We start from the raw sequence: 23,773 nt of genomic DNA on the forward strand, positions 1-23,773 counted from the left end.
GGCGGACGTGGCCCTCAGGAAGGTTTATTCGGGCTCCCATCTGGCGTTGAGGGCCGGCGTTTATGGGACCTATTTGTCGCAGTCTCTGCTGTCGGACATTAAGTCGCTCTATCAGTCGATGGATGATGCCACGGACTGTTCTGGTGTTCTTGAACACATTGAACGTCAAGTGGAGCTTCTTTCCGATGTCTCTTTTGACGTTGTGCGGGCGGCTGCCCTCTCCGGCGGAGCTTGTGTGGCGGCTCATCGCAGTCTTGTGCTTAAGGACTGGAAGACGGACTCGGCGCAGAAGGCCTGTGCCTTGCGTTTGCCTTTTCAGGGTTCTATTCTGTTTAGGGGGGAGCTGGAGACCAAACTGCATAAACTATTTAAGGAGAAGAAGCACTCTTCTTCTTTTAAAGGTTCTGCTGCTGCTGCTGCTTCTGCCCCTTCTAAGGCTAAATCTTTCTTTCGCCCTTCCTATCGTAGGCACTCTGGGAGAGGCCAGGAGAGGTTTGGTTCTGGTCGGGGTCGGGATCGGGATCGTAAGGCCAGGTCCCCTCCTCCTGCGAAGCCTCGCTCCTGACTCTTTGGTTGTGGTTCCTGGGTTGTTGGTAGGAGGGCGGCTGCACTTCTTCCTGGATGCCTGGGTTCAGTCCTGTTCAGACGCTTGGGTGTTGGATGTTCTTCGGGAGGGCTACATGGTGGAGTTTTCTGTTCCCCCTCCAGATTCCGGCCTGCGCCCGACTCCCTGGCCTGCTTGCCGTTCCAAGAGGGCCCACCTGTCTCAGGGGGTGGCGGATCTTCTTCTGAAGGGTGCAATTCAGGTGGTTCCTCCTTTGGAGGTGGGGTCGGGCTTCTATTCCCTGATCTTTCTGGTCCCAAAGAATATGGGGGGTTTCCGCTTGGTTCTGGATTTAAAGGTGATGAACCGTTGGGTGTTGCGGGTTCCCTTTCGCATGGAGACCTTACAGAGGGTGATCCCCTTGGTGCTTCCGGGTCACTTCATGTGTTCCCTGGATCTTCAGGACGCATATTTCCATGTCCCGGTGCATCCCAGGTCCCGTCGCTTCCTGAGGTTCTGTGTTCAGGGGTGCCACTATCAATTTCGGGTTTTGCCCTTCGGTCTTCGTTCTGCCCCGCGAGTCTTTACGAAGGTGGTGGCTCCCTTGGTCGCCTGGCTCCATCTTCAGGGGGTGATGGTATATCCCTATCTAGACGATTGGTTAATCCATGCTCCGTCTCGGGCTCTGTTGTTGGAGGGCAGGGAATTGGTGTGTTCGGAGTTGCGTCGGCACGGGTTTCTGATCAACTTACCCAAGTGCCAGCTGACTCCTTCCCAGGACCTGGTGTTCATCGGTGCTCGGTTTCGCACGGATCTCAACCGTGTGTTCCTGCCAGTCCCTCGGGTTGTGACCCTGGTGTCCCTCGCTCGTCGTTTTCGGGCGGGGGGTTCCTTTCCGGTGCGCCTCTGGTTGCGTCTTATGGGTCTGATGGCGGCGTCTGCTTTACGGTGGCTTGGGCTCGTTTTCAACTGCGCCCCTTGTGGGGGTACCTTCTGTCTCATTGGGATCCATTGTCCCACGCTTGGGAGTCTCTTCTTCCTGTTTCTCCGGTGATCCTCCCTGCTCTGCTTTGGTGGTCGGAGACGGTCCATCTGTCCCAGGGGTTCCCTTTGCAGCCTGCTCCTTCGTTGGTCTTGACGACGGATGCGAGCGCTTTGGGGTGGGGAGCGACCTTGGGGTCTCGGTCCCTTCAGGGTCGTTGGTCCCTGCTGGAGGGCCGCAGGTCTTCCAACAGGAGGGAGCTGTCGGCTGTCTCCCGTGCTGTGATGGGGTTTCGGGAGTTGTTGCTGGGCAGGAACATCTTGGTTTGGTCGGACAATATGGTGACGGTGGCCTATGTCAACCATCAGGGGGGTGTTTATTTGGCCTCTTTGAACGCGGTGGTGGTTCCGTTGTTCTGTTGGGCGGAGAGTCATCTGCTGTCTCTTACTGCGATTCATCTCAGGGGTGTGGACAACTGTGCGGCGGATGTCCTGAGTCGCTGTTTTCCGGTGCCTCTGGAGTTGTCTCTCACCCGGGTTGCGTTTCGGCTTGTGTGCGAGAGGTTTGGGCGTCCCTTTCTAGACCTCTTTGCCTCCCGGCGGAATGCGCAGCTTCCCCGCTTCTGCTCCCGGTTTCGTCAGGAGGGTTGTTGGGGGGTGGATGCCCTGACGGTTCCCTGGCCGTCCCGCCTGCTTTATGCCTTTCCTCCTCTGGCGTTGATTCCCCGGTTTCTGTCCCGCTTGTGTCTGGAAGATCGGGAGGTGGTTGTGGTTCTGCCCTTTTGGCCTCGGCGGTCGTGGTTTCCGACGGTCCATCTTCTGGCTGTGCGGGGTCCTTGGTTTCTCCCCCTGTCCCCGTCTCCCCTGTGGTCCTCCCCGTCCCTGTCTCTTCTCCGGTTGCGGCTGTCGGTTGAGAGGCAGGGGTGGCGGAGGCGTGGCTTCCCGGAACATTTAGCGGTGGCTCTTCAGGGTTCGCGTCGGCCTTCTACTCTTCGGTCTTATGATCGCCATTGGGGTAACTTCAGTCAGTGGTGTTCGGCTTTGGGCTTTTCCCCTTTGCACTGTTCTTTGCAGGCTGTCCTTCAGTTTTTGTGGGAAGGTTTTGAGAAGGGTTGGGCTGTGTCCACCTTGCGCGCTCAATGGGCGGCTGTTCGGGCCTTCCGTTCCCCGTGGGGCAACCTTTCTGATGGGGAGGACTTGGTCTCTCGTCTGCTCTGCGTTTTTTCACTCTCTCGTCCGGTTTCCCGGCCTTCTTTTCCCTTGTGGGATTTGCCCTTGGTCCTTCGGGCCTTGATCGATCCTCCTTTTGAACCTTTGTCGGAGGTGGATTTGAAGTTTGTCACCTTAAAGGTTGTTTTTTTGGTGGCCATCACCTCGGCTCGTCGTCTTGGCGAGTTGGGGGCCTTGATGGCGCGTGAGCCTTTCTTGTCCTTTTCGGAGGATGGGGTTGTGCTTCGTCTTGATTCGTCCTTCGTACCTAAGGTGGCTTCTCAGTTTCACTGGTGTCAGGAGTTGGTTTTGCCTGCGCTGGGCTCTGTTCTGGATTCCCCGGGGGGTCCCTGTTGGTCCTTGTTGGATGTGTGCAGGGCTCTGCATGTTTATCTTGACCGCACGGCTCCCTTTCGTGTGTCTGATTCCCTGTTTGTCTCCTTTGGGGCTGCTTCCCGTGGGCGTAGGGCTTCCTCTGTCTATATTGGTCGCTGGTTGAAGCAGGTAATTTCCTTGGCCTATTCGCTTTCTGGGTCCCCTCCTCCGGTTGGGGTTCAGGCTCGTTCTACGAGGGGGGTGGCGGCCTCTTGGGCTGAGGTTCGGGGTGTCCCTCTCTCTGAGATTTGTAGGGCGGCCACCTGGGCTTCTTCCAATACTTTCATCAGGCATTATCGCCTTCTCAATCTGCTGGGTGATGAGGGCGGTTTTGCTTTGGGGGTGTTGGGCTGTGTTCGCCCTTGAATTCTGTTTTTGCAATAAATTGCTGGTTTTCCTTGCTGGTTCTGGTGGTTTGTTGTGTTTTTTTGGGATGATTGCCGTGGTTGCTTTGGTATGTCTCATATTATGAATTAAGGTGTCGAGGACGGAGGGACCTGGGGGTAATGTCCTATTACTTTAGGTAATCTTCATTACCCCAGGTCCCGTAGTCCTCGACACCTTCATGAGCTCCCTCCCTCCCTCCCGGACTGCCGGCATTCATCCGTGGCTTGGTATTTCAGATGGAATGCTGGGACCTGTACCCTTATGTACTCCCGGCGGGAGGGGGAGGGTAGGTCCAGCATTCCTTTCTTTCTTTTTTCTGTCAGAGAGATAGTTTATATATAATATCTCATATTGTGAATGAAGGTGTCGAGGACTACGGGACCCGGAGTAATGAAGATTACCTAAAGTAATAGGACATTTGCGTATTTTCTTAGGGATCTCTCGTACGTATCCCAGCAGAGCTATTGCAGGTGCAGGGGCTATAGTGTGTAGTATCATCTTAGATAAGAGAGTGAAAATGGCCCTCCAGTAGCATCCTATTTTTACACAATTCCGAATCATGTGGGCAAAATCAGCGTGCTGTGCATCACATTCGGGACATGTGTGTGTCCTATTGTGGTCAATCCTGTGAATTTTCTCTGGGTACATGCAGGCTCTCCATAGCAATTTAAAATGTATCAGCTTGTATTTACTGTTAAGTGAGACCTCTTTGGTCTGGGTGCAACAATACTCGCAGTGTGAGTCTTGTATCGTGTGCTCCAGATCCGGTTCCCATGCTTCCCCGATGTTAGCGTCTCTACTAGGGACCAGGGCCATACTGGCCCAATATAACTTGGATATGAGTTGTTCGACCCCCTTTCATGTGATGAACAATGTTAGCTGTGGGTAATTTGCTGGTTCCAGAGGGAATTCTGTAATGTACGCACGCAGAGTTCTGCAGAGCCTGCTGAACACATATTGGTCCATGAAAGTTAAACCGCTCCTTTTCTGTGCTGGAAAACACATGTCCTGCCGGAAAGAGGTCCCCTATTGTTTCGAGAGAGTATGCAGTAACATTTAAAAAAAAAATCTTTATCCGATTAATAATTAATAATCATAAAAGCACAGTCGATATAGCACATATCATAAAATAAGAAATCATAAATACTGTACAGTAAATAATGTGCTTTATTGGTGTACAATATATCTATTCATAACAGACCAGTGTACTGCATCATAGGACCAGTAGCATCATAGGGCCCGTAGCCCACCACAGCGAAAATTACAGGAACAAGACACATTACATTGCCTCCTACAGATACTATCCCACCATAATGCAATGAATTGTATAGACAATAAACCAGCACATTGAACTGCATCTTAGGGGCACTAGCAAATACTGTGCGCGGCCTCATGAGGACACTATTAGAGGACACTAAACCAAGGAACTGCTTTTATGGGACGTGAACATTACATTGCAGGAGTACTAGCTTGTAACACTGCACTGCAAACTAGGGAAACTAACCAACTGCACTGTATCCAAGTAACAGGCAAAACAAAACATGTGTCTGTGATGTCCTGGCAGGCTTCAGGAGGGGGGATGTAATGGTATACCAATATAAAGTATACCACAGATTGGAAAAGCTTCTTTTGTCAAACAAAAGATGGCCTATAGGAATACAATTCCGGGTCATCTTCACTATTGACATATTTCTTCGTGAAGGAGGCAAAACATAAACAGTAACAATTAGAGAGTATGTTTTGAATTCGGTTTACTGCCCAATGTAGAGAAAGGATGTTTTTTACGCATGACCTATTGCTAGGGTAGTTGGTATTGAGGGTAAACTGGATCATCCCTCACATATTAAAGATCTGTTGTGAAACATTAAAGTCTTATTACCCTTCATGTCAGGTGTGATAATGCCGGCTCAATAAGAACAAGCTTGATTGAACTTATATCCATTTGAGATGGCACAATGCAGAGACTAATAACCTCCCTACTGTGTTGTTAGTATTTAAATTCAGTTATGTTGTTATGCAGATTTGTAGAGCACACTATGACTGGGGAGGGTATCCTGGTGCAGGGCAGGTGCGAGTCTAACTAAACCTAGGGCCTCAAATAGGAATTCAAAAAGTGAGGAGTAGGCTCTTATGTGTACCAGCAAGTCGTTACACACTTTAGGAGTGACATAGGAGAAGGCTTGACTGCCGGATCTGGTTATTGAATGAGTGCAAGTACAAGTCCAGATGAATAGAGGTGTCTGGAAGGTTTGTGAAAGTAGTTGCTGAGATATGCCGGGCCAGCATATTGTAGTGAAAGTGTGATTGCAGAGTTTGAATTGTGCTTGTTTGCGTATGGGGAGCCACTGGAGCTCCTTCAGTTGTGCTGTGAGTGCGGCGTGGGAGGTTAAGTTATTCTGGCTGATGAGTTCTCAATGGTCTGCAGCCTTCTGCTGAGTTTTTTGTTGATCACCAGCATAGAGGGTGTGTGTGATGGTGTTCCAGGTACTTTTGGAAGTCATTTGGAAAACTTCCACAGCATCTTCAGGGTATGGAAACATGAGGCCTGAATGCATTGACTTGGGAGACCATGTCGAGTTATCAGTCAATGACTGGCGTGGGTGGTGCGGGTGGGTGTCCATCATGGTTCTGTCGGTCACCAGGTGGATTCCCACCAGGAAGTGCTCTTCCTGAAGATCACAATTTCTGCATTGTTGGTGTCTAGCTTCGGACAGTTGGTCTTCAGCCAGTGGGCAATTTCAGACAGGCATTGTACTTGAGCAGGGTACCGGTTGTCATGTCCGTGAAGGAGAGAATTATTGCATGTCTGCGTAGGAGAGGACGGTGACGTTGTGAGAGCGGATCATGCTAGCTAGAGGGATCATGTATGCTTTGAAGAGAGTCGGGCTTAAGGGGGATCTTTGCAGAACACTGCAGATGAGGATGTGTGCGTCCGAAGTGTGCAATGCCAGGTTGACTAACTGAGTCTTTCCATCCAGGAAGAAGCAAATCCATTGGAGTGAGCGCACTTGGATTCCGATGTCACGTAGGCATTGGATAGGGATAGGTGGGAAACCATGTAAAATGCTCCGCAGACTTCCAGGAGAATGAGGGCTGCCATGTCTCGTCCATCCGGAGTTATGGGGTTGTCATTTGAGGCGACAATAAGGGCAGTTTCTGTGCTGTGATTGGGTCTGAGACCAGACAGATTGATGTCAAAGAGTCAGTGGTTATTGAGGTATTCGGTCAGGAATCTCTTGATGATTTTATCTAAGCCTTTGGCAGGGAAAAGTAACAGAGAGATCAGTATGCAGTTGGCAAGCGTGGAAGGGTCTGCTGAGGCTTTCTTCAAAGAAGAGGTGGAGGTGTTCTGAATGGGTTTAAGCATGGCACTCAAGGAGCGCAGTCCTCTGGAGTAGGTGTGGTGGGGGAACCTGAGTGGATGGACTTCATGAAGGTGGCAGTTTCTTGATTGAATAAAATTCATTGATTCAATATTAGGCTTCTTAGATTGGACATATAACCCTAGAATCCTGCAAGGTGTTTGTAGGTTAACCCAACCTAGAACCCTAACCCTGTAGCATGTTAACTCAAATCGTAACTCTAAACTTATCAAAAACTCTAATGCCAACCCTTAATTGCATTTAGGTTAGATACCCCTAACCCTACACCCTATATCACATCTAAAAAAGAATGACAACATCTGCTGCTCCTGTGCCCCCTTACTCACTGAATATCAAGGAGTTTTGACGGATGCAGTTCTTGAAAGGCAGCATTCTGGAATCTAAGGTTGTTGTTAGCTGATGATTTTTGTTTACAAGTAGTTGGGCCTCTACAATTAAATGTTATTATATTCTGTGAATTGGATTAGTTGCTATAATGCATAATAATTGATTGATAAATGTGATACATGATTTATGCGCTCCTTTCGTTGTATATATGTTTAAGATTAGGTGGGCCCACCTGTTTAAGATTAGGTGGGCTTACAGTGGTGGACCATTGGGAGTTGACAGGATTAGAATTATTGAGCTAGTGCGCCCAGAGCTTCAAAACCTTGACCGCTGTGGGTAAATGATTAGATTAGTATATTCTGTATTTAGATTAGCTTACTACGTTGGCCACAAATTATAAGATGTGCCTTTATAGATCCCTTTGACGTCCACTGGGTCTAGTTTGCACTATAGACAAGTAAACTGCTAAAAATAAATACATAAACACCTAACTGCAACTCTAATTTACCGTATCCCTAAAATTTACCATTTCTAAAGTCAATAGATTACATTAACATAAAAAATTAAACTTAATCTGGCTTATGTGTATTTTATGAAATTGTTTTAATTACATTTGAACTCAAAGTCCAACTGCACAGGTTAAAATGATGAGAGTAGCAATAACGATAAGTGGAATTAATGTTTGGTAAACGTAATAGGGCAGAAGTCATGGTTCTTAGGTAAAGGTAGGAGACCCTGATATGGTATTACTTTTTCCTTCATATAAAAGCCTCAGCATTTCCTGTTGCTCTTTTTAAGAGTGACTGATGCCATATCAATCCACTGCTACCTAGTATCTGAAGTTGCATAATGTATATGGTGTTCATTTTATAATATCCTTTCCTGTTACGTTCCTATGATTATCAACATGTATACAATGACCTAAGTCAAGGGATCGCTAGCTAAACTTGCTTATTTTATAAGCATTCAGACATGTTCCCCTGCTCTACTAGCTCTTACTCACAGAATAAGTATTTCACGACGTGCATATTTGAGGCAGCACAAGTAGGTAGGAGTGATACAATGTAGGAAAGAGCTATTTCTATGAATCGAGACAAGTGTCTGAATTAGCAGTGTTTGTTCTAAGGAAGCAGAGAGTTTCAATAATAGATACAACATATAGAAAGTATTTAATTATAGAAGCACCAGAAGAGGCACTCTCACAGTCCCCAGTTTAACAAATCTGTCTCCCACCCTACCTATATTTTTATTTTCCTTTAGGTACAGGGGAGGTGCAATTTAGCATTAAAGTACATATACTTACAATTGTTGAGCTGAAGGTCCTTCTAAGAGCACATTACCTTCAGGGTCCTGCAGAAGGCCCTTTCCTGCAACATTAATAAGCCGACTTCTCTATCACATTAAAAAAATGTGAAGGGGTGAACATGGTATCAGTGATGCATTGTTAAACCTGACATTTCCATTCACAATTCTGTGAGGGGTTCAATGGTGCTATGGTTGCAGAAGGGCATCACTGTAAACTTTTTCCTCCCTATTATACAGAAGGATTTAAAGTAGATCCCTAAGACGTTGGTGTGAGGGAAAGGATTGGTAAAACCTGAATATGGGAGTGCTCATTTAAACAACAGAAGCAGGACAGTAGAATTCAAAGTATTTACGGACATGTGCAATTAATATTTGTATATGTTCATATATAACCCCTACACATAAGTGTACATTTAAATATTGAAATTATTTCTAAATAATGCATAATACGGGGGTAGTCATCTAAAAAAGAAATGCCTTATATGAGTAGTTATAAAATTGGTAAAACGGTGAAAATAATAAAATGAGAAATAACTGAGAACATATTTACATGGGCAGAAATGACAATTTTGATTGATGTCATGCACTCACCAAATAAACAAACCAAAAGTTATCAGTGTCAGGGGAGGTGTTCACATTTTATTTTACTCCTAAAATTCACACATGTTAATCATTCACCCACTCAAACTATAGATATTACATTTACTTTCCTCTGTGCCAGGAATAACAAATGTGATCAACCCACCTTATTAAGAAGCCTGTTGGAAAACAATGAAGGAGCCTTTTCACGATGGGCATGGAAGTTCAAGGCCATGAGTGCATCAGGACCCACAGAGAAATAGTTGTTCATGTTTAACACCTGTAGAAACAGGCAGAAAACAGATACAAAATATGTTCATATCAGAGCTGCCTTTGAAAATCAAATTAAATAAATGATAATAAAATCATGTGAACTGAAGCATGGTTTTTCCAACGACGCAGGCTAAGACTCTCACAGTAATTGGGTCTGTAATCCTATTTGTGCCCACATCTGCATTACAAGTCTGCAGTCATTTTTGAGGGGAAATATGCAATTTTATGAGTTTTACAGCTCGAAAACATATCAAAACATACACTTTTACCACAATAATTCCAGTTATTTAAAACTATTACAAGTCAAGACTATTACAATTCCCAAAATGCTTAATTCAAGATATTAAACTGTGGAGCCATAACGCGATAAAGATCACAATACAATAATCACTGACAGAAAGTAACCTCATTTGCCTGGAAGAGGAAAAGAAATCCTCGAAAGGCCATCATTTTGAGGGACGTGATGTGACTAATCAAACAGCGGTGCATATTGTGCCATCGTTATCAATCTTTCGGTTTCAATTCTAGTACAAGTAAATAGCTCACGCAAAAAAATATCCCAGAAAGTGGATGCAAGATTAACACACAGATATGTTAAAGATATTGTGCTCCATTGGAACAGGTGGATGAACCCCTTCAGGCAGCTACATGTTTTGGGGAGCCTGCAAAGCTTCGAGCTTTCGATTTGGAAACATTCCTTTTACAGACTGAGATTCATCTCTGACAAGCAGATGAGAATATGGTCTGCAAACATTGTTAATGCAAAGGAATCCAGTCCCATTTTAATCCCTTTTGCTACAGTGGTATCAAAAGTTGTTTGTGCCAGCAGATATAGAGCATCAAATGGAGGCGAAAGGGGTGATATCTGCCTTTTCCCCCTTCTAATCCTCACCCTTTCTGAATATGTAGTGTTGACTCGTTTATGTTCTACCTATTTTACCCACATCACACTCATAAAATTGTGACCAAACCTGCTTGCCTCCATCACCTCTGTAGGAAAGCCCAAATCTAGCCCATTGAGTTTTGTCTCGCCTTTGGGTTTGCTGCTGTTTCAATCATGTGCAGCACTTTCCTGGTGTTGTTACTCATCCAGCATCAGTCCATGAAGTCAGAGCTATTAGGGAGTACCTGGTAATGGAGGATACTGTTCAACAAACATCTTTCAATAGATCTTCGCCCCTAAGTTCAGTAAGAAAAACTGGCCTATAGAGACCATATTCCGCACATTCTTAGCAGTATAGGTAGCACTGTGACTCTCACCTCTGCCATAGAGGGAGAAACCCTACCCTGGGTAGTGAAGGAATAGAGCAATGTGGTTAGTACATCCAGGAAATGTGGCCAGAATGTTTTCCTACATGATTAAATCAGCCAGGGCCCAGTGCTTTAGCAGTTTTTAGGCCCTCAATCGGTGTATTACTTCCTCTTTTGTAATTAGCAGGTCTGGGTGCTCAAATTGCTCAGGAGATAATTTATCTAGGTTACTTGTTATGACATATGCATTTATTCAGTCTGGACTGGTTGGCTCTGTGTCGTATAACTGTTGATAAAACCAGCATAACCTCTCTACCTTCTTGGCTTATCTCGTTGGCATGAAGTTGTTTCAATTATGACTGCCCTGAAATATGTATGCATGCATTTAGCTTTTAGTCTGGGCACTGACAACTCCCAGAAGGCTACGCTGGAAATTATCCAGCTGGGGGATCCCACCCACTTTATTAATAGCAATAATATCGCTATACGAAGACACTTGGGTTTGGGTCAAAACAAGTACCAATACAGTAACCTCAAAAATTCCTACAAAAAACAGTCTTAAACAGGGCTGTCCACTGGCTCCTCTTCTGTTCAATCTTCACACCACAGATATGGGGGCTGCTCTGCAAGATGCCAGCCTAGGTTCTCAAACAGTAATAATGGACCATACTAGAGTTGGGCTTCAGAGAGCCTTGCATTCGCTGGATTGTTCCAACTAAGATATCTATTTACTGATTAATCAGGGGAAGGCCAAGGTAATGGTGTTTGGGAAACACAAGCATAAAAGGCAAGCCCCCTGCTATTTAGGAGAGCTGCACACTGACACAGGAGCAGCCTATAAATACCTTGGGGTTTGGCTCTCAGAAAGGGCCACCTCAATATTTAATCTAAAACATCTAAAAACTAAGGCCAACAATGTAATTCATCTGCTGAGACAACTCAGCCACTATTTGTTAAGTCCAACAGCTAAGCCGATATTGATTGTTTTAAGAGCAAAACTGCTACCTGCCATCAGATATGGCCATTTGGCCTTCCCGAAATCGCTGGACAAGTTTCTAAATACAACTTCAATTAAGGCATACAAGTCAGTGCTGCAAATTCCGCAAGCAGCTAGTAAAACAAGAATAAGACTGGAACTTGGCCTTCGAAGGCTGGACCTGATAGGCCAGGGGAAACTGATAAAGTTATACATCAGGACCTTGAGGGCTTCGGAAGACTCATGCAGACATCAACTGATGTCCGTTTGCGAGGAGACAGGCGCAGCCTGGAACACCAGCCTTAGCCAGGCCATTACCCTCTTAAGGATAGAGGCAGCAAGCCTACAATGATCTGAAATTCCTCAATATTCCTGGAAGAAAGCAGTGAACAAGCAGGTCCTGGAAACATCATTTGCTCTAGACATCGAATCCCTCAGCCCCAGCTCGCTCAAAGAGCCACTGGACAAATCATATACTCTCGGAAAAGAGCAACCCTACTTACGGGAGGCACTGTCAGGAAATAGGAAAATACTGTTCATGAGACTTATCACGCTAGGCATCACAGATTTCAATCCAGACTGGGCTCGTAAGGGGGAAAATATCGAGTACAGGCTATGCTTCTTTGCTAAAGAATCCTGGTTACACCTTTTGTGCTGCTGTCCCGAATTGAACAATGAGCCTTGGCATCTTTTCACCCAATACTCATTGCAAATGGAACAAGGACCTGCAGGGAGGCCTCGGCCTTGTGTTTCTCAGATTCAACGGAAAGAAACTTAGCAAGACTGGGCAAATGTACGCATTTAATCAGGATTGCCATAAAGGAGGCGTCACAAGGAGATATCTCTCCTGTGTCAGTCTGATGTCCCTTTTCCTATTCTGGCAAGCTGGGTTTTACAAAAAAATGGCGAATGTGGCAGGGCAGACCCTGCCATACCACAAGAGAGGCCAACACTTTTACCCAAAGGTCTATCTAATAAATTCAGAGTTTATTGCCCTAATTTTAAATTGTTTTTAAAGTAAACCACGACAACGTGCTCAAATGAATAAAGGAATGTAAGCTGTTCATAAGGACAATGGCATTAAAGGGGTTGGCGAGGGGGCAGAGGTGAATTAGTTTTAACGACTGACTCATTTTTGAAAAAAGTAGCTTTTTTCTGTAATGATTTGAATTAATCAAACAGTTAATACATTCATTGTCATTGTAAAAAAAACAACTCCCAGGTTTGATACCAGCTTCGTAAGATGTTTGCCTGTTTTTCAAGGTAGTACTGTGCTTTACGGACACTAAAGGTTCCTTATCGTCATGTTTCCAGCTGAGGGGTCATTTGTTGTTGCCTAGCAGGTTACCGTATTCACCTCCTGGTTTGAGCAGGATGGTACTGAATAAAACTGTCAGGCTTAAGCAAAGGAGCCTCTCCTCATATCTCACTCCAAACTCACCTTGGGAATAGCCTTGCCATTGAATCTGTTTTACCAAATAAAATACCTACAACAATAGGCTGGTAGTCGTGATATAGCAGATTACGAATATGAACATAGCTTAGAAAGAAGAACCCCTTCTCCAAACTGAGAGACCGATTACGATGGCGGGCAGACAAAGTCCGCCCGCCTTCGCTGCTGAAAAAGGGACTGCTCTCCATAGGTGCGGCGGTCCCGCAAAACGAATTAGGGTGCGCCCACAACACTGGCGGGTGCATCCTGTATGTTTACATTATGGCGGGTGGCAGCACCGTTTTTATGTCTGTCGGTTTGCAGAACAAAAACTAATTGTTTGTTTGTCTGTTCGTGTCTGTCTGTACCCTTTTACCTTCACAGGTGCATCTAATTTTTGGAGTCTCTGATCCAGAGACCAGAAGGGCTGTGCCTCCCATTTTTTACTCGGTGAAGCCCCCTTTACATTGCACTTCGACAGATATTTTTACTTTCACGTCCCTTGGTAGGGTGGGCCTTAGCGTGCCCATACCGCCGGGGTTTAATCACATTAGGTCCTGACGAATGCCAGGTTAACTACACCAACATTGGCAGAAACATGTTGACCGTTCACTGTCACGTAATGTTATTGGAAACAGGCCATCCAATTTAGTTGACCTTGTTTACCAACACATTTTTTAATATGCCCTTGGTGATCAACCGTTAAATCAATTTTTGATACACACAAGGCATTTTTAATTCACCACATCACTCTATTCACGTAATTTGCCACCTAGCTTTCACACCTTCACATTACCCGCTCCGCAGTAAATCTGGCGTTGAAGCACACTGGGGTGACATTCGGTCACACCCAGTGGGGCCCGATGATGAAGCATGTCACCGACCAGGTCGGTGAGTGAGGGCTTTCTAAACAAACCTAATTGGTGTTGTTGACCCCTTGTGCTCATTTATCTTTGTGTTTCTTACCAAGTAACACTCTTTTGTTGTTATTTTTCTAGTTAGAGTGGGGACTAAGAGTGTTACTTTTGCCCTACCTCTCTTTTTGTTGATTTGTAATTAGCAGCGCACAGCTGTGAGAGTTCCCTATACTAAGGGTTCCTGATTTCCCCTGCTAAACATCTCTCTGCACCCTGCATCATGGCAAACTTGGGACTTACGTACTCAGAAGCCGAAATTGAAGCAATCATGGCAGATTCCACCCTTTTTGCAGATCCGGCAATCTCGCAGGCCATAGCACACACTTCTGACTGGGAGAAGTTGACCGAACCAAAACGAGATCGAATCAGAACTATATTACATGGTGTGATGTATTCCTATAGGTTCTGTATCGATCCCCCTATTCCTGACCCTATTCTGGTTAACAAACTAACAAGTTAACTAGCAGCCATCCCATGAGGCAGAAAACCCCCATGATGCAGGAACCGTTATCTGATAAAGCCACACTACGGCACAGGAGCGTGTTATCTGATTAGGTCATAACGCTTGCCATCTAATTAGACAAGCGATATTCCTCCAGCCCCTGATAAGGCATACGGAGTTCTCAAAACAAATCAAACCTATGACAACCTGGGAAAAACCCTGCGGCCATTGTTTTGATTTCACTGAGAACTTCAGCAAAAGAATGTGCTAACGACCTGGTCGTATGACATCCTTATTGACGTATCTATGTCCATCCTTACGTCAATCTCGGCACCTTAAAGGTATAAATATTACCGATATTGCCCTATGCAAACACACGCGGTGGTGACGAGATCGGAGCAGCCAGACTTGCCGAAGCCCAGAGCAGAGCAGACCCCGCTGGCGCAGCCCCACCTTTCTGACGCGCTGAGAACGAGACGCTGCCTTTCTCCTGCCGAGAAATCCAGCTCCGGCGCTTCCGGGTAGCCCTCGCAGGCAGCCTGGAATATCGAGACCAGAGACGAGAGATACCATCCCTCATCCATCCTAGATTCCAGGTACAGAACTGAATAACCCCTCACAGAGAATTCTTTAGTCAGTCACTTGGCAAAACAAACTTAACTTAAACTGTAACTTTCTATTCCCGCCCACGCATTAGACTTAGGTCAGGTACACGGGGTAGGCGTAGCTAGAAACACCAGTTGAGTACGATTAGTCAAATGTATATGTGTATGTAATATATCTTATTCATTTTAAACCTTCATATGGCCTAGAAACCATATCAATGTTTTTACAGTATTATTTTATACTTCTGCTTTTAATGTATGCACTTTACTTAACCATAAGTATTGCAATAATATCGATCCATTTCTCTTGTACGAGAAAAGAGACTGATCAATAAATAACATCTTTTATTGAACACGCCCGTCTCTTCCTTTTCTCTACAATCTGATGAGACTAAGAATGCACGTACTGACTGAGTAAAATAAATTGCCTTTTGTTTTCACACGACTCTCGAGATACACTCTTGATTAGGGGAGAGCAAAGTTGTCATGTTCTATGGTTGTCAGAAACTAAATCCCTTCTTGTCTATCCAGGGAGGTTCAACTCCTCCTTGCCTATTCGAGAAAGTTTCTAGTGAACTCTGAGCTAGCTGGCAAACCCAAAACTTTAAGTCTAATATCGACAGTAGTAGACCTAGTTAGCGTCTGGTCTAGGCCTATACTATTGAAGGTATTATTCCAATGCGCAGAGCCTATTGGGATAATAGGAACTACACTACATGGCGCCCAACGCGTTTGGAAGGGCGATAAAATTAACGTAAGACATTTAGAGTAACTCAGTCATGCTTTCTCACTCAGACCCCTTTTTCCATAATACTCCAAAGACGTCTGGAGTGGGCGAAAGGTAATATCCATCAAACCTCGCAGGAGGAAACTCCTATGTATGGTACTTGGTTTAGTCAACGTTGAAGGATAAACCGTTCCAAAATATTGTGCATCTAATCTTTGTTTCCATAAGAAACCTGATCTGCAAACAAACAAAATAACCTTCTGGACAGTACAATGTCAGACAGTGAAGGAGAAAGAGAGGCAGTTAGATTAGCAACTGAACTCGCAGCAGCTGATGCTGCACTGCTAGACGCAGACCAGGATATAATACTCATCCCGGTCATTAAGAGGAAATCTATAACTTTAAAACTTATAGAAAATGGACTGACACCTAGAGGTGGTACAGTCATATTCGTAATTGAGGCACACGAATATCGGCAGACAGAGGTATACTATTCATGGATACATTTTCCAGCAGCAAATGCTGTAACAAAGTACTTCCACTATTACAAAGTAGAGGAACCTCCTGGAGAGTACACTCCTTTCGAGGAGGTGGAAGTACCACTTAAATTTCAAGAGCATTTGCTCTTATTTAATGGCGCCCTAAAACACAATAATCACATCACCAGGCTCGGTCCTTTAGGTAGACCAGGAGCAACGTGGCCGGTCCTAGCAGGATACACACCACATCCAGACATCAATGGGATGTCTGCAGCAGAGCTGTTAACACAGTTGAAACAATTAATAAAATTACATAGACAATTAGTCCAATATGTGATGCGGACTTCAACAATTCAACCAGCAATTAAAATTCCACAGCTGACCCCTCACCAGGGGAACACAAATAAAATTACACCACAGAACATACAATCCTGCCTAGGTAAAGTACCAGCTAAACGGGAACAAATACCATTCTGGTTAGCACAAAAAATCACCCAAATAGAGGCTGTGTTTCCAGACACCACCCCGTTAGAAAAACACAGGATTCTGACTATCTGTCTTCCGATGGGAATCGCACCACACATTGAGGACTGTGACACTTGGGGTACAGTCTTTGCTTCCATCTACACAAAAACGCACGGTGTTCCATCCATTTCGGTAATACCAGATGTGCTAAAACAAATTCAAGACGAATATGGTCCAGAACCCGCTTTAACTCTTGGTATGAAATTACTAAAAGACTTCAAGCAGGTCTCGGCTATATTATTAGCCAACATAAAGGGAGAAGCAGCAAACGTGGCGATCCGCCAGAGGCTAAAAGAGACAGATATAGCAGACCAACAAGCTGAAATTGCCAGAATCATAGAAAAATCCTATGAGGAACTAGGTAGAGATAGTTTAGGTGGAATACCAGTAAAACCACAACTGATTGAAAGTCCTGAAAAAATATTTTTTAATAATAACTCAACATCACAAAAAAAGAGCTGGGATGGAAACAAACAATCCAATCCTAAAGAAAAGAAATTCTAGTCCAGAGGAAGGTCTCCTCGGTGGAGAGAAAAATCTCCGAACCAAAGACACAGGTCACCCCAAAGTGACCCCTCTGGGAAAAGATATAACCTTAGAAATAGGGATAATATAAAGAAGCCTGATAGATATCAAGACATTGATACACGTCCCTCTCAATCTTTTCAGACTTCCTCGCAGAAATCGGAAAGAAGAGGACGATCAGAACAAAGAGAAGAGCACGCCAAGTCCAAAGACAAGGAACCTGCTCAGCTAAAAAAGAAATTACAATTTCCAAAAAAGAAGGTAGCTAGTATCAAGGTAGTTAACAATGCCGAGAATACTGAGGACACAACTGAAAAACGGAGAATGGGCTCAGACAATGCTAGACAGCGCAGCAGAAGTGAGCATAGCTCGCAAAGTCCTTATGAATCATCTGGAGACAGTGGACACGAATGAATATCTTCAAGTGGAAACTGCAGACACCAGAGTTAGCAAACCTCACAAAATATATGAAATAACTTTACGTATAGAGGGGGATAAGACTAGAAAAATAAGGGGACTATTTTGGGATAATCTCTCCAAGGGCTATGACATCCTTCTAGCTGAAAAAGACTGGCCACCAGAGTTTGTCAGGGAGTGCCCTCATGGCGAAGAAATAATTATGCCTGCCTTCTCAAATCACATCCCAATTCATAAAAAATACACACTTGCTAGAAAGTGGGCAGTAGCCCTAGCTCCTGCTTTATATAAAAATCACGTAGGATGGGATGAGGACTCTCCTCCTCACAAAATCCAGTTAAAATCACAACCTACTGCACAGAGACAGTACCCAATTAAGCAAGAAGCTAAAAAACAGGTAAAAGAAATCCTAGATCAGCTAGAATACCAGGGGGTGATTGAAACTTGCACCTCACAAATGAACAACCCTTTGTTTCCGGTCTCCAAACCAGACAATTCATATCGTCTAGTTTTGGATTACCGACACCTTAACTCATGTTGCAAAACTTTTGCAGTACAAAACTCGCATAGTGCTGCACTAATGAATAACATAGTGCGCAAAAAATACAAAACAACATTAGACATCTCTAATGGATTCTTTTGTCAAACATAGCACCAGAGAGCAGATATTTGTCTGCATTCTCAATAAATGGCACTCAAAAACAATTCTGTCGGTTAGCCCAGGGGTACAAGAACAGCCCGGGAGTATTCTCAGCGAGAGTAACAGAATTACTACAAACATATGACGACGAAGCATTATCATATGTCGACGACATATACTTAACAGATGATGACTTGGAGACTCACTTGAAGAGAGTGAACACCATAATACTTGGGTTCGCGGCAGAGGGTTACAAATTCAACTTTAAAAAATCCAGAATTGCCCATCTAACAGTCCTGTTCTTAGGATATGAATTATCAAGTGAAGGCAAAAGCCTGGCTGACAATTTCCTAGAGAAATGTGCCGTACTCCAAGCACCTAGAACACTAAAAAACCTACAGTCAATTCTAGGCTTCCTAAATTTCGGAAGAACATACATTGCAAATTACGCAGAAAGGGTCAAACCCCTTTATGATCTAATAAAACCAGATTTTAAAAGAACCAATTGGACTCAAATACACACAGAAATTCTGAGATCCTTACAAACAGACATGCTAATTAAAACTAAATTAGAAACACGTGACAACACACGCAATCTTGTGATTCGAGTCATCCCAGGAAGATGCGGATTCACATACCTGACCTCTAATGAGGGAGAAAAGGTACCAATTGCATTCAAATCACACTTGTACACAGAAGCTGAACAGAAATTCAGCATTAAAGAAAAAATTGTTCATGCAGTTCAAACCGCGATAGCTAGAGAAAAAGATCAAGCTGACGGTAGACGTATCACAGTCAGAACAGCAGAATCAGCCTTTGAGGCATTAACAACACCGTGTAATTTACCAACAACAACATTGAATCCGAAATGGATACAATGGGTGAATTCCATTACAACGGACAAAGTATACTACTACTTTGATCCAGAACTAGAGGAATTGAAAAATCTAGAATATGAAAGAACATTCCCTCTGCCTATCGACATTCTGCCCTTACGACAATACGCATGTGTAATCTATACAGACGGACATGCTCAACCCTCCGTTTGGGGAGAACAAACATACAACCCCACATGTGAGATTACAAAAGAAGTGTGGCGCGGAGGTAAACTAAGACCTCTATTAACAAAAACACACTCAGTAGAAACTAATTCAGAACAACAGACTGAAATAATAGCATTGAAAATGGCGCTAGATAATGCGGATCGCGAATTCCCGACACTTATAGTGTCCGATTCATATTACTGCGTCAAATCATATAACAACGATTTGCAGACATGGATTCAAAACGGTTACAAAGATGACACAGGTGCAACAATAAAGCAGAAACTGCTCTGGGAACAAATAGCTCTTTTACAAAAAGAACTACCAAAGACTCACGTGATACACTCACTGAGTCATCAGCGTGATGGCGTTCACGTTGCAGGGAATTCATTGGCTGAGACAGCCACAGCGGTAGCAACTAAATCGGCTTCCGTAGTTCGAAAAAAGCGTACAGTGAAGTATATTGACGGTGAAACAGTGCTGGCAGTGAAAACGTCATCAAAAGGTGACTGCTCAGCGCTACCGATCAACTATCCACTCAATTATACATACATAATCGATGCAAACTCCGTCCCTTTTGCTCGAATCCCTGGAGTGGGGGATAGAGTGATTCCAAACATGGACAGGAGAAACTTGTTAATCGCAGACGCACATATAGGCGAGGGTCTCAGACACCTCAAACTAAAAGATTCTCTGGAAGAATTACAATCAAGGTACTGGTGGCCAGGCATGAGCCTGCATCACACCATGTTTGTAAAAAAGTGCCCCAACTGCAACAGGAATCGCAGTGGTGAGAGAAACGGTGTACTAACGTGTCGTTTCACTCCAGAAAAAATCAACAGTAAGAAGCAAGGCTTGCAATTAACATATACAGGCTAGTTTCCACTTATAATGTAGATCACCAGCACTCGGCTGACGTCTGGACTGTTATACAAAGATTTGCGAGTCTAAATGGCATATACGCTAAGAGCATGCTACGTTTGACCATTGTTTTCACTCGAGCCCTCCAGCCTGAGGGGAAACATGGCCAAATGAGCATAGCACAGCGGGAATCTTCTCACTTCCTTCCTGAGGGATACGGGATGGTGTAAAGAAAAAACCAAGGCATAAAGCAATCTATAACGGAAAGGATATTAGGTTCGGGAGCTGGGTGGGTCAAACATCTAATAAGTGTCCAACGTAGTCTAAATAACCTGCCAAGAAATTCTCTGAAGGGATTCAGTCCGTACGAATTATTATTTGGAACTAGGATGTTAATCTCTGACCTTGACAGTCAGACTTCAGTGGTAAAGGAAAAAAGCTTTGATATCAAAGATCGTTAGGCTATTTTACAGGACTTAAACGAAACAAGAAAAGACCTGAGCAACATAAAGTTGAAACAACAGCCAACAACCACTGAAGAACCACCACCTGTCCCAGCAAGACCTGTCTGGATTCCAAAAGTCGGGGATCTAGTCAGAGAAAAGATCGCGGTAAAGAAGGAATTTGGGCCTTCTTACAGAAAAGCAGTTCCTGTCTTGTCTGTCAACGGGACAAGATCAGTTGTACTACCGCCGCTTGCTGGTAAAAAGGAGAACCGAGTTGTATCCATCGACCTGGTAAAACCACAATCATGTGGCCGATAACAAACAGTAGGCCAAGTGGACTCCCCATGAGTAGCAGAACACCAAGGTTTGCTACCAGTACAGAGGTCCTAACAAAGAGGCTAATCACATTCGAAACACCTACAGAAGAACAACAAGGACTATGCAACAATGCAATGGAACTTAGACCTCTAAACACCCAAATAAAAACATTTAGCAGAGACACACCAACCTATAATGAAGTAACAAACGACTATGCAAGAAACAGTAATCCTGAAACAATTGGAACAATAGACAGAACTGCATCCGGCTACTTCATAAACTTCGATGATTCCTCTGAAGGCTTCACTGAATCAAAAACACAGCCATCGACAAAAACCTTTAAAGATAAAGTTAAAGTACTTTTGAAACAACTGAAAGAAACATATCTAATTTCTCCATGGATTGAATTTTGGGTGGGTTTTGGTGCATTTATCCTCATACTTTGGCCCATCATGATACTAACTTTGGGACGCTTCATTGAGGGAAAATATGCTAAAATGGACACAGCAAGTAAGAAAATCAACTTGATCCTCAAACCACACACATCTTCACACGTCGAGAAAAGAGAACTTTCTTCAGTCAACTTCACAGCCAATCCTATACCGGGTGGGGTAGCATGGGACAACACTGACTACGAAATCTATGGTCCGGTTGAAATCCTGAAATATCCACACCAAATTAAAATCTCATTGAGTGACTTCGTAAAACCAAGCACATTTGCTGATGATTGGGACTTTGAAAGTATAAACAATATGATGTCTGACTTAGTGATGTCTGCTAAATTTACCAAACATGATTATTTGCAGGGTTCGACAAATTATGATAGTATGTACTGTTATAACCACTATGGTAACCATTTTCTACATAGATCTGCACAACCTAGAAATGTTTTAATTATAATCAATGGGAACATTGTGCAACCCCTCCAAAAGGAAGCTCAAGAACCGTTTATGACAAATATTCATACTTTTCAGGTTTTAACATAAGTAATGCTGAAACATTTTATTTCAAATTGTCAAATAAGACAGGGACAAAGACCATGATAACCAACACAAAATTGATATATTCAGACTCATTCTTTGAACAAATGAATACTTTTGGTTTTGATTATTGGGACAAAAATGTTGAATTGAAAAGTGTTTGGGGCACAAAAGAATGGCAAGTACAGGGTATAGAATCTTTGTTTAGAGCCTGCATGATCCCAGAACAAATTATATTTTTAAATGACACTGTTCAACAAACTACCTGTCTTGGCTTAGCCAAAATCAAAGATTTAAACAAACCGTCTATTCCAAAACCAACATTGAACAGCAATAGCTCAACAGACGAAGAGATAGACGTAAATTATGTAATGAACCAAAACAGAACACATCCTGATTGGAAACAGTGGTTGATCTGGCCCACAGATACTAATAACTGTCAAGACAGATTCCTGAACAAAGCACAGGGGTTCAAAATGACCAGGCCAGACCCTAGATATTCCCAAAGACAACACCCAGGAATAATAACCACCTACAGTGTGGGCAAATTATGCCTTCAGTGGCTACAGACTTCCACACTGGCAGAAATTAAGCAACACCTAACTTTACTTACTGATGGTGCTGACTTGCGCGATTTCATTATGGGACCGCGCAAACAGCGTCAGAAACGTTTCATAGCAGCCTCTGTATATGCAGCATACAACGAGGCCTGGAAGGTTACTCAAATTGAGACAGCAGAAAGAATACGGGAAATTGACCGTATTAATTTAGAAAAATCACTTTCTGTAGTGGACAATGGGTTAATGACTCTGTCCTCCAGAATTTTTTCTCTGGACAGCATTGTGTCTTCAGCAATCGACATAATATCGCAAGACTTACTGTTGTTACAACACGGTCAGTCTCAATTGCGTTCTATTGTACAGCTTGGCTGGACGTTACAAAATCTGCGTTCAGGCTATGTGCCTTGGCGTTTAATCAACACAACGTCATTTTTCAATATCTTTAACCTTACTGATAAACAAATCAGTATGGCCCAGAAGGGTGCTGATTATACAATCCTGAGCATTGAGAAACTCGAGAGATTACCAGTGACAATGTCAGAACGACCTGTCAGTGAATGGATTATACATGGGATAATTAATATTCCAATATCAACCTTCAGGTTTCAATACTGCCAAAAATATATACAGGCTGGCATGTACGAAAAATTGGGAAAAGGGTACATTAAAACAACATGGAACCTGCCCTATTCACATGCATGTGTCAGTAATAAAGGACAGAAAGTGTTTCTTAGTGGCGATAATTGTGCGATGTCACTAAGCGGTACACTTCTGTGTAACGGAATTAGTTTGCATGGAGCCTGTGAAGAGAACTCAAATAACCTTTCATGTCACCAGCTAGGCACACCTGCTACAGAGATAGAACCATTCTTTCAAAGACTCTATAATGGGAGTTACATTCTAATTGTAGACCGCAGATGCTGTAGTCTTATGCCCGGGACTCCTTATCTCGTAACTACGACTGCGAAGGTCAAGTGCTGTGGACGCTTATTGTTCCCCAGCTCCTTTCCAGACAGGGAGGCAAGGGCATGGCCCAACTTGAAAATTACTTCTATTCGAATAGATACTTTAAGCAGAATGAAAACAGTGCTTCTTCAGGCGCCGACAAGGCTCACGTCATCAAAAGAGACGTATGATCTCCTAGTCGCAAGGACGACTGCAGAGATACATTCATTGTTATCGACTAATTCCCCCATACATTTCGCAGAAATCCTGAATGAAATCTTAAATATTTCTGATACCAGTGGAGTCTCAAAAGTATTTAAG

General features: G+C 43.9%; 1 protein-coding gene across 1 annotated transcript in view; it reads right to left on the bottom strand.

Annotated features, from left to right (window-relative positions):
* Nucleotides 1–23,773, bottom strand: part of DGKE (diacylglycerol kinase epsilon) — a 216,656-nt gene that overhangs the window by 70,099 nt on the left and 122,784 nt on the right. Inside the window, exon 7 of the mRNA XM_078654405.1 lies at nucleotides 9,257–9,370. Within this exon, the coding sequence (XP_078510531.1) occupies nucleotides 9,257–9,370 (114 nt within the window). The remainder of the gene's footprint in view (nucleotides 1–9,256; nucleotides 9,371–23,773) is intronic.

The sequence above is a fragment of the Lissotriton helveticus genome, chromosome 7, assembly GCF_964261635.1.
Source record: "Lissotriton helveticus chromosome 7, aLisHel1.1, whole genome shotgun sequence".
Classification (NCBI taxonomy): Eukaryota; Metazoa; Chordata; class Amphibia; order Caudata; family Salamandridae; genus Lissotriton; species Lissotriton helveticus.